We start from the raw sequence: 17893 nt of genomic DNA on the forward strand, positions 1-17893 counted from the left end.
AACATCAATACAAGTTCTAAGACGGTCGTATGACATAGCTACGCCCGAAAGAGATGTTTTGAAAGTGTCATAAATTAGAATGTATCCTTTATAACCTTATCGTTAAGTTGGGACAATATTTGTCAGGATAATAGTGAGATTTTTTACAATTATATCAATAAAACAAATTCGTAAGTCGAACTGACACAAAAAAACCCGTAAAACGACCAAAGTCAATCAACAGTCTACAAAACATAAAGACTGAGCAATGCTTACAAGTCTAATTGAATTCGTCCTACTGTTCAACATTAAAGATAAGGCACGTGCTATGAAGAATTGTTACTAATGATTACCATGAAAAGAACTTAGTGCACATGGAAGAACCGTGTATTTCCTGCATTTATTTGTATGTAAAAAAAACTCATCATAGATACCACGCTTTAAAAAAGTTAAGGCTGAAGCGCGTTCCAACTTGTAAGCCTGGTATCTTTGATGAGTTTTTACAACCACTGTATCGATGTCACTGCTACTTGATTTTCGTCCTCGAGGGTATTACCAGCCCAGAGATTTGCACTTATGTGTTGGCATGCAATAAAACGATACTATTTGTTGTTTTCTGTTTATAAAAGTTTAAATATTTCGAAACACTAGGAATGTTCTACTCCCATGCATAGATGGCTTAGCCAAATTTAGCACATTTTTTTTTCGAAATCTTTTTTTGTCAGTGCTCTTCAGATTCGCATTTGATTTTATCTTTGAACTGTTTTGTTTCGAGAACCACTGTAAAGTGAGTCTGCCCTAACAAAATATAAATCTGTGTTTTTCATGAGTTTTTACAACCACTGGGTCGATGCCACTGATGTTGGATTTCGTCTCCAGGGAATCACCAGCCTGGTAGTCCGCACTTCTGTGTTGACATTTTATATCAATGATACGGTCCCTTTGGGTAGATTTTAAACGGTACGAAACACTTATGTTTTCTTCTCTTAAGGATATATGGCCTTAGATATAGTTGGCATAACTTTTCAGAAATGTTGGTTTTTTAATGCTCTTCAACTTCGCATTTGATTTGACCTGATAACTGTTTGAATTCAAGCGCCACTGATGATTCTTGTGTCACTTGTCTGGCGTAACACATCATCAGCCAGGTATTTTGGGTGAGTTTTTAATTACTTAATAGTAACTATTATAAAGGACAACAGTCCAAAACATTAATTTGAGCGAGAACATAATTGTCAACGGACTGGGATAAATATATTCTACTCATAAACTTACGGTTTATTTCTAATTTCGTGACAACATGCTGTCTTTCTCTTTTCTTATGATAAAATGTTAATTCTGCTCTACATTATAAAAGTATCTTCCCCGTTCGTGTACTGATTTTGCATCAAAATTGATCGATGATTTTGCTGTTTTCTTCCTTTTTTGTAAGTTTTTCAAACAGGCTGTTATTCGAATTTTAAAGGATTTTTATTGCACTTAATTTTTAAAGCGATTGCGTACATTAATTAAGAATTTGACGTTGTTATCCTATGTATGCTGAACCATTTAAACACTTAAGTCAATTAAATCGAATTATGAAAAAAAATTGAGATTGTGTGTTCAAAATCTCATTTTGCGTAACATACACAAGAGTGAAGACACTGTTATATCTCGTCTGCTTTACTGACCATTGATTTTATGTTAATAGTCTTAAAGGTAAATGTTTTACTACAAGTATCATATAAACTTAACATTTTTAAATATCCATAGCAATGAGGTCAAGGTCAGATAAATCCTGCCAGACAGACATGTGTACACCTTACAATTATTACATGCACCATATATAGTTGACCTATTGCTTATGGTAATTTTAAAACAAACCAAATCACAAAAACTAAACATTGACCAACGAACCATGGTAAAGGTCATATTATACCTACCAGATAGATGTTCACCTTAAATTCATTCCATACACCAAATGTTGTTGACCAACGTCTTATAGCATTTAAAAAACGGACCAAGCATAAACAACTTAACATTGACCAATGAACCATGAAAATGAGGTCAAAGTCGGATGATAAATGTCAGACAGACATGCACACCTTACAATCATTCCATACACCAAATATAGTTGACTTACTGAATACAGTATTTAAAAAAAAAACGAAAACACAAAAAACTTAGCATTGACTAATGAACCATGAACATGAGGTCAATGTCGGATGATACATCCAGACAGACATGTACCCCTTTAAATCAATCCATACACCAAATATAGTTGACCTTTTGCATATAGTACTTGCAAAACAGAACAAAACACAAAAATTTACTTTGACCAATGAACCATGAAAATTATATCAAGTTCAGATGAAATCTGCCAGACTGACATGTACCCCTTACAATAATTCCATATACCAAATATAGTTGATAAACGGCTGATAATATCCGAGAAACTGACCTAATCATGTAACTTTAACCATAATCACTGATAAATGAAATGAGGTCAAGGTCATGTGAACTCTGTATGACGGATCTGTAGACGTTGCAAGGAACCCATATGCCAAGTATAGTTATCTTATTACTCATAATTAGTGAAATATCCACATGATTAAAAAACTGTATTTCTTTTCAAGCAGTCGCTGAACCATGAAAATGACGTAAAGGATCAATGGACATATGATAGGTATAAACTTCGTAACATAAGGTATCTGCATACAAGGTATGAAGCATCCAGGTCTTCTACCTTCTGAAATATAAAGCTTTATATAAATAGTTTACGCTGCCTCCGCCGCCGGAACGAAATCTCTATGTCTCGCATACTGCGGCTTTGCTCGCAGACGAGACAAAAAAAAAACAAAAACAAACTACCAACATCATGCTTTATTATGGGAACCATACAATTCCAAGCTGATAAAAAATGCAGATGAGTTGAATCAACTGTAATGATTTAACTCAAAATCAGGAAAGATGTACTTTTAAACATGATAAAATAAATAATCCATTTGCAAAGGAAATTGACGACACAAAATTATGATAACAAAATGTAATAACAATTCCTTCTGGCATATACTAATGTAAACTGGAGAATTTGTTTTTGGACAGTTAGATCTACATACAGAGACAGACAAACAGACACCCAAATGCACAGACAGACAGAAAGATAGACAGGTATACATACAAACATACATGCACAGAAACAGACTAACAGGCCGACAAATTCACACACACACACACACACATATATATATATATATATATCCCAATAGCATGAGTTCGAATTTAGATTTAACACTCTTGGGCTGATATTAAGAGTAATTATGAATAGAATATGTGTTATCAGCCGTGTATCACCTTCACTGGTGATCCAATGAATGGATCTGTCGTAGAGTTATCACTTGTTTAGACGTATTTATATATATACATACACAGACAGGCAGACAAACAAGGCAAAACACTAATCCATGTTGTCTTTACACATATATATTTCAACTTAAAAGAAATTGATATCTTAATTATCTTACCTTTAGAATCCATCGAAACTCTTTCACTCAATTGTACTTCTTTCTGTCGATCGAATAAATTGTCGTTGGTAAGATAGTCACCAATGTTTTCGTAGGTCCAGGACACTTTGTGCTTTGGCATGATGTCAGGAAGATTACATTTAAGATAAAATTGGCGATATTCGTCCAAGGAATATCTTTTCGGGTTACTAACTCGGTTAAAGTGCCTATCGTTGGCAAATATAACATTAGCCCTCTTGCTCAGTGATGTACCATAATCGTTAGTTGCTGAACATTGATAAACTCCTTGATCGGTTTGAGTCGCATTTTTAATAAATACTGTTCCTTCTTCTGTCTCTAAATATATTCTCAATGAACTTGTATCAAAGTTTGCACCATCTTTAGTCCAGTTATATCTAAAAAAAGATTTCTAATTTTATACAGTGTGAAAGTTTATTGAGTGTCTGTCGTCACTTATGCTTGTAAAATAAAAGATGGTATTATATTAACATCAACGAGACAGTAACCTAACAAAAAAAAAAACCTAAAAGCACACACATGTTTGTGTTGACAATCATCTTTCTATTTGAGTTTGTATAAAGTACAGTGAACTCAAATTTTATTGTTTGTTTGATTGATCCAGGACGCCTGGTAAACCATCACATCTCAACCAAATATTTATGCGAGAAAAAAATTTACTGGGACTTCCTGCTAAGCTTTTCTGATATAAAATATGAAAAAATTTAGAAAAAGTAGATCGACTTTTCATCAATTTATTGTCAATCTGTGACCTTTTTTGTTAAGTAGGAGAATGTCATGCCATAGATAACTAAATGAGAGCTTGTCTCGTTTATTAGTTAGACCAATGTTATTAAAAATTACATCGTAATGACTTTTCTTCCGTAGGAAAGTCAGGCTAGCTCAGTGAGTTTTTGACAAAATGACAGTGAGTTTATCAATAAATCTAACGTATATATCAGTATATTTGTGTTCTTCTTAATCAATATAAACGTATTTTAAGTTTTCTATCTTTTTTAGAAATATAAAGTATGTCAGATGGAGATTGTCTGGTATCGGTTGAGATTTTCTGGAACAATGTTGAGAACTTCTGTAGAATAACACTTTTACTTAGCTAATTGTCAATCGGAAACGACCGTCAAAGTTCATACACTTTCTGTACTGTGGTTATCAATTTAACTTGTTTCTAGTTTTGACATTAATTTGTATGAATGAGTCTTTTTGGTCTAAAACAGGTACTAAAGAGTAGAGCTTTTTAAAGTCTAGCGAACGAGATGTAAAGTCAAGCGCTGAAGATTTAAAGTCTAGATTGAAGATGTAAAGTCCAGCGCTAGAGAAGTGAAGTCTAGCGCTCAAAATGTATAGTCCATTGTTGTAGATATTATTTAATTTTGGATGTAACACGTCTTCTGATTGGGTGAAAGGTTTTTGTCTATCAGCTCATAAACACAATTTTGTCATGTGACCATGATGTCATCAATTTTTTTTTCATGATTGACTCCTTCAAAATGTAATTTAGAATTGAATTTTTAAAGAATGACTGTAATATTTTTCTGTCTATTCGAAATAACCTAAAAAATGTGGTGCACACTTTTAAATAACCCACAGCACGGGTTATTCAGTGTGCACCACATATTTGATATTATTTCTTCATAAACAGAAAAAATATTACATTCATTCCATAAATAAAGTCGAGCGTAGGTATAAGGTAGCAACAGACAGTAAGGACTTTAATATTGCATTCAATTAAATTAAAATATTGATCTCTGATACCATTACCCTTATATGAAAATAACACGCGAGTTGCGATAATTCTGAATTTTAATCACATGACTTTCGCATTTTGGTCCCGATGCAATTTTCAAATGTCAAAGTTATTTTACAATAGATATAATTCTTAGTTAGCTGAAGAATAATATAGCCTTCAAAGGCGGTTTATGTGAACTACAAGAATGTTTTTTTCGCATATTAAAAGGCTATTTTCAGGTATAGAAATTGTATATATAGCTAAACCTCCCACTTGTATGCCAGTTATTTGTAGTTCGTTATATTGACAAAATTGGGTAAGCAATCCAAACAGACATAATAGGTTAATGTGACAATAATTAATCCAGCAGTAAACATGGTAAAAACTGTGTAAACGTACATCACAGTCATACAACACAACTGACTAAAAAATCAAACAAACATACAAATTAATCTAACAAAGACGCCAACAAAAAAAATATAAATTGTAGTAAATAGTAATAACTCATCAAAGATGCCAAGCCCAAAATGTTGTGCGCCAGAGCCGCGTTTCGTCTTCATCAGTGACGTGAATTAGACAATGACGTCATCAACAAAAAAAATTGTTGTTGTTGATAGTACCATAGTATAACGTGAGGGTACTCAAATTGCACCTATTTTAACAGTTTTTTTTCACCTACGTTTATTTATGATCTAGACAAAAGTTTCCATTATAGTGTAGGTGTATCCTTATTTACTATATATTGTTCCACCAATTTAGTAATGAATCAATATCGAATCATAGATAAATGGGTTCGAACACAGGGGCGGATCCAGGATTTTGGAGTGGGGGGGGGGGGGAGTGGGGGGGGGGGGGGGGGGGGCGTAGTATTAAGTTCGCCGAGCGGACCTTTTTTTGGCTAAAAAACATAAAATAAGTGTAAAATGCATTTTATAGTTAAAGTGTAGGGGTTGGACATTTTTGGTGCCGTATTCTCTCCATCAATTGTCTTTAATGAAATGATTGGATGGATCCAAAGCTATGTACTAATTAATATATTTGATGTGGGATTTGTCATTAAAAAATGGACATGGAAAATTCTTGTTTGTTGTATGGTTAGTTAGCAGATCACAGATTTATTGTTGTAAACAAGATATACGGCTATTCAATGAAATTTACAATACGACCGACACGAAGAAAGACAAACAAGCAATTTTCATCCAAATGTTTGGTTGAAATGTTTTACCCAACAAGGGAAGTGAGGGGTTCCAAATCAACCAAAGGCTACGAATTGGTCGGAAATGACAATGAAGTTGTGAATGACGGTCGACACATGGAGACATATAGGCCACAACCAGCAGTCAGGTTGCAGTCGGGCCTTGAGAAAAGTATTCAGTATATCAGTTCGGCGAAACAGACATTCCGGTCAGATATGGGATTCACATGCAACCCCCCCCCCCCCCCCCCTCCTCAAAAAAAAAAAATACGCCCGTTTTTTATTCATCATGTTTATTTAATACTAAATAATTCTGTTGAAAATATTTTTTTCTTATAGCAAAAAAGTGGACAAGATTATTGTTTTCAATCCAGATACGGCCAGAATTTTTGTTTAAGGCAAAAATCAGGGTAAGAAATTTTTCTCTAAAATCATCTCAGACTGCCCCCTCAGATCAAATGGTCTTAGACTTTAAATCTATATCTAGAGCTTACTGACTGGGGATCACTATTCAGCTATGTTATTAATGGGCTGGGGCGTGTGGGGTTTAACATTTTTTCGTAGGTAAATAATATTGCTGTGGAATTTTTTTTTTCATGAGAGTGTAATAGAGTATTACTTTCTGTTGGGTGGAATTGTGAAATAGAAGTCAATACGTTCTTGCTCAATACTTTGTCGCTTTGAATGCGTCATGCTTGTTATTTATGTATTATTGTCATTTTGTTTATTTTCTTTGGTTACATCTTCTGACATCAGACTCGGACTTCTCTTGAACTGAATTTTAATGTGCGTATTGTTATGCGTTTACTTTTCTACATTGGCTAGAGGTATAGGGGGAGGGTTGAGATCTCATAAACATGTTTAACCCCGCCGCATTTTTGCGCCTGTCCCAAGTCAGGAGCCTCTAGCCTTTGTTAGTCTTGTATTATTTTTAATTTTAGTTTCTTGTGTACAATTTGGAGTTTAGTATGGCGTTCATTATCACTGAACTAGTATATATATTTGTTTAGGGGCCAGCTGAAGGACGCCTCCGGGTGCGGGAATTTCTCGCTGCATTGAAGACCTGTTGGTGACCTTCTGCTGTTGTCTGTTCTATGGTCGGGTTGTTGTCTCTTTGACACATTCCCCATTTCCATTCTCAATTTTATTGTCATTCTCAGCACAAGCAATGTGTTACTGTAATTTGAATTTCAAAATGACTGAGTGACGTTTTTTTTTCGACGAACTGGTCAACTCCACCGTAGAGAATCACATGACTTTGACATAATCAATAAAATATTACAGTAAATACGAGCGAAAAATATCTTTATAAGTAAAGAATTGTCGCATAAAAATTAAATACACGGGAAATGGCAAAGTTCACGAAGTCTAGTCTGATTAATCATTTTACAAAAAAAAAAAAAAAAATGCAAGCAAAGGGGGTGCGTACGACCCCCTCTGGATCCGCCTCTGGATCCGCCACTGGAACAGACCTCCAAATGATCCACGATTCTGTGATGAGGAGCACCCAAATTGCATTCATGCTTTAATTTACATTCGTAAAAATCGAATTGCTGATGTTTTGTTTTATTTCTCCAAATAATTAGAACAATATGACAATAATCCATACTTACTATTAATTTTTTTTAAATGGATTCCTGTAACATATTTTAATTGCTCATTTTGGTGAAGTTGACTTTTTGTGGACGTCACCCCGTAGATTTTACTTTTTCCAGTAAATACTTCATCTGTTGATATATACTGTGAAATTTTTGTGTATTTAAAATATATTAAGCAATGTTGAAAGACGTGCATAATGTCAAATTATAAAATTGCAAATCGTTTAGTCTATACGAAAACTTGAAAGATTTCCTCTGCTATTTTTGCTAAACGGGTGCAATTTGGATACTCGATGTAATTTGGGCGCTGTGACGTTACACTTTCTCGATAAAGTAAAAAGGGACCAACAAAAATTTGTAATCAACAACTACTTAAAAAGAGGTAAAACATAATTGTATAAACAAAGACAACAACATAATAAAGTCATGGAATTACAACAGAAAAATCACATATGGAAGAATAAAACTGTTTAGTTTTTTAAATACGCCCCATTTTTAAAAGAGGAACGAAAAATACCAAAGGGACATTCAAATTCATCAGTCGAAAATAAACTGACAACGCCATGGCTTAAATTAAATGTGCATTAACAAATGTTCTAAAGAAAAAGAAGCAAGTTTAATTCATTCAAGCTCTTAAATCTATAAATAACGGAAACTGATGACATAATACAATATTACATCTCATACATCATACTAAAAGAACAAATTTGTCGTATTGTCAGGAAAAAACGAAGCTCAAACTGAAAGAAATAAAGTTGTGATTGTAAAAGTAGTTCTTGTATTAGCATATGCTTCCCTTCAGAGCACAGGAGATCATTCCGAGTTTTTGCTAAGGTTCATATTGGTCAGTTTTTTGTTTGCATATTTTTGATCCGAAATATCAATTGTTTCATTTTTACTACAAATATAGTTCTCTATAGTATATACAATATAAAAAAATGTTATCATACATCATTCGGTTTAAGAGCTCTAAAAACCCCGAAAAATGATAACCCGTTTTGAATAAAGATTACTTACTTACATGCATGCATAATAATAATGATTATGTTCTTTTTACCGATTGTGAAACTTTGTGGATTTGCATGGCATTTGGTTCAGGCATAGTATGAGACACTAACACTGTCGATGCAACCGGTATCGCGCCTTTTATAGTTTATGCGATTCCCTCCGTTTTTTTATTTTTACATTATTAATCTGTACCTTCTTAATCGATAAATGAGATTTTAACATCGTTAAACTACTGTTGCCTTAAATTTCAACAACAGGGTTTGACCTTTTATTCTTACTATACTTACTCTTGATATAAGGGTTAGTTGCTTACCTGGAGACTAATTATGTTTAATATAAATGTAATATGTCCGTATAGACAAACTTTTCACGTCAGATATCTACTTGGTTAATATTTTCTCCCATTAAACATGTCAATTTTTAATCAAGAAAAATTTATTCAATATAAAGATGGCGCACTGTCATGAAAGCGTTTGAATACTGTTAATTTTGTTTATATTGCATCAGTACCACCTCTAGTTGAAAGTTATGTTTTACAGAAAAAATGGTTTGCTACCTTATTATCATTATTTACTTTGTTTAATGACTATACACACATTAGATTGTCTGATTGGTTGTTCAGAAAGTTCATTAACATATAAATATATTTATTGAATACAATCAGTATAATCTGAAGTAAATATCCATTTTTTATATATTTTGTGTGTGTGTGGAAATAATGGATTTTCCATATCCCAAAGTATGAGTCCGTCAACAAGGGTGTTAATCAGAACATATAGAGGGAATGTCGCTACAGTGTGTCCGACCTTCTCTTTGTCGCGCATATTTTTTTTAACAAAATAATTTATTCACCTAAATGTGAAATTGATTAAACTAAAAAGTTTTAAAAATTATATCACGACGTGATTTTGTTAATGATGACTCCTGAAAAAAGTATGTCGCATGACTCATATAATTGGTTTTAAAGTATTGTGAAGTTTGAATATAATCATTCTCATACATGCCTTACTGATATAAAAGGTGTACACGTCTTATTCTTTCACGATTAGATCATTATTTATTTTCATGATAAATTGTTTTTTTTTTTTCACAAAATACTATAGCAAGAAGGTCTATAAGCAAGTTAACGTTTTTATCAGATCAATCTTTTATCTTTCCATGTTTTTTTCATGGAATTTATGAATATCTAAAATCATTTTCACCTTCATCTGAACCAGTTGTTTTGTGAGAAATTTTCCTTGATTTAAAGGTCTCGGCATATCTCTCAGCTCTATATTATAATTTGTTTATTAATTAGCAAAAACATAAAAAAAAGCTCAAATTATACAGCTACAATGAACATTTTATTACTATAGATACAAATCATTTAACAATTAAAATATATATATGGCGTCTTTGTCATTTTTACCACTGCCGAGTTCATAACTCTTCGTGATTTATTCCGGATACCCTCTATAATCAAACAAATAAAAAAACGGAAAGACATTAAATGCTAGACACCTTGTTCTCATCAGATGTTGTTTTTATTTTGCCTCTATTTTGTCTGTCGTATTCAGTCATGACACTATGATAAATATTAGTAATTATGAAACCCAATCAAAATTAGATTTTTAAATAGTACTTACGTCACTTCAGGTCGTCCGGAAGCTTTACAGTGTATCTTTATTGTGTCTTGTCTTTTAAAGTAAATAGTTACTGTATCACCAACATCACAAGTAGACTCAGAACAATGAAAAGGTGTAGGCTCTTCGATAATACTAGGTGGCTGGTCATCTAAAATTATTTTTATTGAAGTAGGTATATACAACAACAAAAAATATAAAATCATAATTATAATTTCTTTTTGTTGACGATGAAAATAACCTAATTAAAGTTATTAAAATTTAACACAACCGTGTCAAACTTAAAAAAAAACAAAACAACTAAGAGAAATATCAAAAACAAATATGTTGCTTTACTAGTAGATACGGTAACTCCAATGAACACTAATATTGTAAGACTTTCCCGTTGTCTCAAGATTATTTCTGCTTGTCTTTTTACTGAACCTTGACACAACTGGAAAGAAATAATGTGTCTAGGATCTCCCTCGTCCGAAATTAAGACAGTTGTCAAGGGACCGTCTGTATCTTTAAAACTGTGTAACAATGCACAAATATTTCAAGTAGTTTGTAATGTGTAGATGCTTGAATATTTGACAACTATACGACAGACATTTTTCATCGGACTACCATGGGTTATGCAGTGCTAACAACGCAAATCATATATACTTATATACCCACCATTTATCTTTTGTGGCGGGCATGTTTTTTTTCCGTGCAAACAACGTTTTCAAGTTGTTTTCGATTCTTTTAGTAATAATTTCTTTTCAACGAATTTTAATTAAAAAAATAGTTGTTCTTTCTCTGTGGAATAACCTGGGAGTATACAGGTCTTTCACCTAATATTTCCTGAAATTTATCTGAACTATGTTTAAAAATTTGCATTAAAAATGTTGTTCTTATCTGGGCCTCCAACGCATTATATAGACAGGAGCACCTTATATCTAAATAGACTGAGAAAAAGGATAAAAACTGTGTATCTTACCAATTGCATCTGTAATTGTAAGACAACCACCAGTACATAAAAGTGATAGAATAGCCAAACAACTGTGAAATGATGTCATACTTATACTAAAATAGAAAATCAAAAAAAATGCATGTAGTTACTTAAATATCATAAAAACCACTATGCGAACAATCGTAACCGAAAACGCTTTGAAGCACCATGGTCTATAGCCCACTTATCCACAGATTGAAAAAAATTCAGACTTTTAAAAGCCTTTTTTGCTCGTCTGGATCTATGCGCATCTTCAACTATGGCCACTCAACATTGTAGACTTGCCCTGTTGATTCTTGTTGACTACTGTCAGTATAAGTACCCTGCCACGTCCACAGTGTATTTTACATGTTTTTGCTTTGTATCTATCTGATGAGTTAACCCTTTTCAACTGTTTTTTTTATAGTTTGTTCATTTGTTGTACTGTTACACCACTGTCCCAGGTTAGAGGAAGGGTTGGGAGAAAACTTACATGTTTAACCCCGTCACATTCTGTACATGAATGTCCCAAGTCAGGAACCTTGATTTCAGTTGTTATTTTTTCGTTTCTGTATATTATATCAAGTATTCGTTTATTGTTTTGTACAGTTTGTTCTTGTGTTGTGCTGTTGTCCTACTGTCACAGGTTAGGGGGAGAGTTGGACGCCCGCCAAACATGTTTAATCCCGCCACATTCTGTATGTGCCTGTCCTAAGTCAGGAGCCTGTAATTCAGAGGTTGTCGTTTGTTGCTGTTATCATATTTGTTTTTCGTTCATTATTTTGTACATAAATCAGGCCGTTAGTTTTTTCGTTTGAATTTTTAGATTTGTTATTTCGGGACCATTTATAGCTGACTATGCGGTATGGGCTTTGCTCATTGTTGAAGGCCGTTCGGTAACCTATAGTTATTAATTTCTGTGTCATTTGGTCTCTTGTGGAGAGTTGTTTCATTGACAATAATACCACTTCTCTTTATATTTTTATAGAACATAATTTGAGACTAAAATCTCTTTTTGCTGATCATGTCTTGATTTTTACTGTTTACATTTTCTCTCTATGTAACATAGTTTTGTTTTCCAAAAATAAAGTAAATGAGTTAAAAATCGTCATTAAATGGCAATAAGTCTTATAAGGAGTCAACTGACAACTTCTGCAATTGTCACCTAATTGTAGATCTTGTCTTTCTTATCATTTTTAGTGTTTGCAATTTTTCTTTATCCACCAAATTTTCCCCTCAAATAGGTAAAAATCATCTATGAAGAGCATAAAGCCCTATAAAACGGTGACTGACAATTTCGGCCATCTGACATATTTGTAGAACTTGTCTTGCTGATCATTTTTGTTTTTTTAATAATTCCATCTATCTAAGATTTTCAAGATGATAGGCAAAAACGAAAAACATAATGGTAAAAATTGCCATTTAAGGGCATTTATTCCTATAAGGCATTTGCTAAATATTTGGGTCATGTTGACTTATATGTATATCTTATTTTGTTGATCATTTATTATATTTTTTGTTTTTTCTAAATACAATAAATTTTTAGATGACATTAAAAAACGCAAACAGTTTGTAAAACTCCTCATTAATTAAAGGGCAATAACATCAAATAAGGAGTCGACTGAAAATAACATACATTGGACTTATTTATAGATCTTGTCGTGATGATCATTTTTCCTATTGGAGGTTTTTTCTATCTATTATAGTTTTCATGATAATAGGCAAACTTGGAAAAAAAGGACAATTCGTCATTTAAAGGCAATAACTCCTATATATCCGATATCTGTAACAAACATAAACTATTAGCTACTTCTTTACAAGCAGAACCAAATACAATGAAAGTCCCAACTATGTATTGGCTTCCGAAGCTGCACAAATCACCTTACAAATATAGATTTATTTCGTCTTCAAGTCATTGTTCCACTACTAAATTGTCTATTCTACTTACTGGTACACTTAGTACAATCAAAAACCTGATAATTAATTGTTCAAATAAGGCCTTTGAAAATAGTGGAATTAACTACTTTTGGAGTGTCAAAAACTCGTTGGAAGTACTTGATAAATTGCATGCATATATTGGTGATTTTGAATCTGTTCAAAGTTTTGATTTTTCTACCCTATATACCACTTTGCCTCATATTCTTATTAAGAAAAAATTCACACACCTAATTAAATGGGCATTTAAAAAGTCGGAATGCGAATACATATGTTCAAACTCTTTTAGGTCATTTTTTAGTAGCAACAAACAAAAGAACTATGTCAATTAGACATGCTTTGATACCATATCTGCCCTTGAATTTTTACTTGATTACATTTTTGTTCGCTTTGGAGATTCCGTATATCGTCAAGTTATCGGAATTCCAATGGGGACTAACTGTGCACCACTTATTGCGGACCTGTTTTTGTATTGTTATGAGTTACAATTTATGACTAAAATCAGCAAAGACCCATCGAAACAACATCTGGTACAAAAATTTAACAACACTTTTAGATATTTGGATGATATATTGGCTCTCAATAATGACGACTTCAGTATGTATACTAAAGAAATTTATGCTGTTGAACTTACTTTAAATAAAGCTAATACTAAAAATTACCACTGTCCTTTCCTCAATCTTGATATCTATATCATTAACGGGAAGCTTAATACAAAAATTTATGATAAAAGAGATGATTTTTCATTTCCTATCGTTAATTATCCATTTTTAGATGGTGACGGTCCTTTGTCACCATCTTATGGTGTTTATATATCTCAACTTGTACGATTCGCTCGTGTATGTAACAACGTGTTAGATTTTAGCGAGCGAAATTTATGTATTACTGAACATTTTTATTACACAAGGGTTTTCGATATCATAAACTAGTCAAAACATTTACTAAATTTTATCATCTGTATAAGGACATCATTCGTAAATATAACTCAACATGCAGACATCTTATACGTTCGGGTATTTCACATCCAATCTTTTATGGTAATATTCTTTACAAAGCACAAAAAATGTCAGTATTCACCTCAAAAGCTAACAAAACCTTTAAACAGACTTATTAAGAAGGGATATAGTTACGATACTGTTGTCAGGTCATTAAAGATTGCATATTTTGGCTTTAATATTGATTCACTTATAGGGTCTTTGCATCGGAATTAAACATATTTATTCTAAAACCAGTTGTTGGCATGACACGGGTTATGTTCTTCTCATATATTTTATGATGGTATAATACTAAACCCCTAACAGGAGGGAATGTGCCTGATATTCATATGATGAAGACATAATCTTTCAATCAGTTTAATTGAGGTCTGGAGCCGGCATGTCAGTAACTGCTAGTAGTCTGTTGTTATTTATGTATTATTGTCATTTTGTTTATTTTCTTTTGTTTCCTATTCTGACATCGGACTCGGACTTCTCTTAAACTGAGTTTTACTGTGCGTACTGTTGTGCGTTTGTTTTTTCTACATTGGCTAGAGGTATAGGGGGAGGGTTGAGATCTCAAAAAACATGTTTAACCCCGCCGCATTTTTGCGCCTGTCCCAAGTCAGGAGCCTCTGGCCTTTGTTAGTCTTGTATCATTTTTAATTTTAGTTTCTTGTGTATAATTTGGAGTTTAGTATGACGTCCATTATCACTGAACTAGTATACATATTTGTTTAGGGGCCAGCTGAAGGACGCCTCCGGGTGCGGGAGTTTCTCGCTGCATTGAAGACCCATTGCTGGCCTTCGGCTGTTGTCTGCTCGATGGTCGGGTTGTTGTCTCTTTGACACATTCCCCATTTCCATTCTCAATTTTATTAAAATCGTCAGACAGTTTTCATGCCAATGGACAATACTTGGAGTCTTCGATTGTCCAAACATATATCGATTAATTGATTATTGCTTTCTCAACGTCCAGTGGCATTAAAATTGAGACATTTTTAGTCTTATGCAATCCTGATTTTGTAACACTTAGTTCCATGAAATTTTACTACCATCTTTGAAAAATTTACCAGGCTTATACTTTGGTATGCTACATGTGCATTCCATCTAAATAGGACTCTTCAGTGGCGCTCGAATCAAAACAGTTGGTAGCAAAATCAATTACGAAGTTGGAAACCATTAAAAACAGAAAACTTAAAGATGTAAAAGCTACATTATTTGATATTTGATATTTTAAAATTTTAATAATTTCAAATGTGTTTCTCTTCTGTGATAGAGGGTAACTGATGACAAAAGAGAGTTTTCTAAATTTTAAAGATTGAAATCATACAATTGAAAGTTTTACGGTCGCGTTATGTAATATCTGTGTCACAGATTACCACGGATATGTTCAATACAATTCCGTCCTTTTTCGCACGATAGTGGCATAATCGAATGTGACTACTCCTCGTATTTTGTAATTGCGATGAGTAACTCGACGGATCAATGTGCAAACCATCTATACAATTAACGAAAAACATATCTAGAATGCCAAATGTTGTAAACCAGAGGCTCCAAGTCAGGAGCCTGTAGTTCAGTGGTTGTCGATGGTTCATGTCTGTCACATTTATTTTGTTATCAATTAGGCCGTAAGGCCGTTAGTATTCTCAGTTGAATTGTTTCATATTTTTGATGTCAGTGCTTTTTATAGCCGACTAAACTGTATAAGTTTTTCTCATTTTGTATGGCCGTACGGATGCCTACAACTGCTTACATCCTCTTCATTTGAATAATTGTGGATAGTTGTCCCGTTGGGAATCATACCACATCTTCTTATTTTTATCTAGAGAGAAACATACAGTCTTATGAACAATAGAAATATGCATTTACAATACGTCAGTCTCTGAATCGTCTCAAGTTTATGAAAATTTTGAATAAACAAAAACCATCAAAGATCGGCCATCAAAACTTTATTCTCCAAATAATAAAAAATACATTAGGAAAACATATTTTAAGACAGTATCGTGATTTCAAAATACTTACTTTCTTTCTAATTAATCTTCAGTGAGAAGCTGTTTCGTCAACAATTACACCATAAAGTTTTCCTAAGGCAACATTTATTATGATTTTATTAAGTTTAGGTACTTACCGATGTAAGCTATTAAGTTTTATATGCCGAATGAACTAATCAAAGTTTGACAGTTGGACTCTTTCGAAAATTAAACTTAATTGATCTATTATATTTTCACATCATGAATTATCCTTTAAATTGCGCAATTAAGGTAAATTATATATGATATTTAGTTATCAGTTTTGTGCTCAGATGTAGCTTTATATAATAGACATTTGTTAGGGTAGATACAATTGAAGTCGGAGTATTGGACGTCCTTCATCCTTTAGTTACACAATAAAAAAATAAATAGCTCAAGTGTTTGCAGGTAGATCGTTAGAAGCCAGAACAGTCGTCTAGTCTTTTAATTTGCTAATTGAGTCCTAACCTCTATTGTGATATTTTGGGTTTGCATTTCCATGGTGGATGATGCATTCAAACTATTAACCTGTTGACGCTTTTTGGAGTTCAAGCGATTCCCTAGGGTTTTATTTCTTACCTTCATTTTGTATATTATAAAGGAATTAGTACTATTTAAACATCGGTTGACAACAGGTGCCTTTAAAAAAATAAAAATTAAATACCTTCCGGAGCACCTGAGATCACCCCCAGTTTTTGGTGAGGTTCGTTTCGCTCAGTATTCAGTTTTCTATGTTGTGTTTTGTGTACTTTTAAAATTGAGAATGGAAATGGGGAATGTGTCAAAGAGACAACAACCCGACCATAGAGCAGACAACAGCCGAAGGCCACCAATGGGCCTTCAATGCAGCGAGAAACTCCCGCACCCGGACGCTTTTGTTTGTATGTTGGTCTTTTTCTTTTTTAGCCATGACGTTGTCGGTATATTTTCCACTTATGAGTTTGAATGTCCCTTTGGTATCTTTCGTCTCTATTTTACGCATATGATCCGAGGTGCTTTTATGGATATACTTTCAAGTGAGAGGTTAAGCTAGCTATTAAACTAGGTTTAATCCACTATTTTCTACATAAGAAAATGCCTGTACCACAGTCAGGAATATGACAGTTGTTATCCATTCGTTTGAAGTGTTTGTTTGAGTTTTTGAATTTGCTATTTACTTAGGGACTTTCCGTTTAGAATTTTCCTCGGAGTTCGGTATTTGTGTAATTTTCCTTTTTTCATTTGGAACCTTTAAGAAGTTTGGGTCATCAATGCTCTTCAACTTCGTACTGTGTTTGGCCTTTTTAACTTTTTTAATTCGAGCGTCACTGATGAGTCTTTTGTAGACGAAACGTGCGTCTGGCGTACAAAATGCAATCATGGTATATATCA

The 17893-nt window shown here is 33.2% G+C and overlaps 1 protein-coding gene across 1 annotated transcript in view; it reads right to left on the reverse strand.

Moving 5' to 3' along the window:
• The window catches only part of LOC127723105 (neural cell adhesion molecule L1-like protein), a 32243-nt gene extending 15578 nt beyond the window's left edge, over nt 1-16665 (reverse strand). Inside the window, exons 1-4 of the mRNA XM_052229564.1 lie at nt 16642-16665; nt 11611-11696; nt 10653-10800; nt 3483-3877 (exon numbers count right to left, since the gene is read on the reverse strand). Coding sequence (XP_052085524.1) covers nt 3483-3877; nt 10653-10800; nt 11611-11689 — 622 coding nt within the window. The 5' untranslated portion in view covers nt 11690-11696; nt 16642-16665. The remainder of the gene's footprint in view (nt 1-3482; nt 3878-10652; nt 10801-11610; nt 11697-16641) is intronic.
• Nucleotides 16666-17893: the final 1228 nt, after the last annotated feature.

This window comes from Mytilus californianus, unplaced genomic scaffold (genome assembly GCF_021869535.1).
Source record: "Mytilus californianus isolate M0D057914Y unplaced genomic scaffold, xbMytCali1.0.p SCAF_1, whole genome shotgun sequence".
NCBI classification, from domain to species: domain Eukaryota; kingdom Metazoa; phylum Mollusca; class Bivalvia; order Mytilida; family Mytilidae; genus Mytilus; species Mytilus californianus.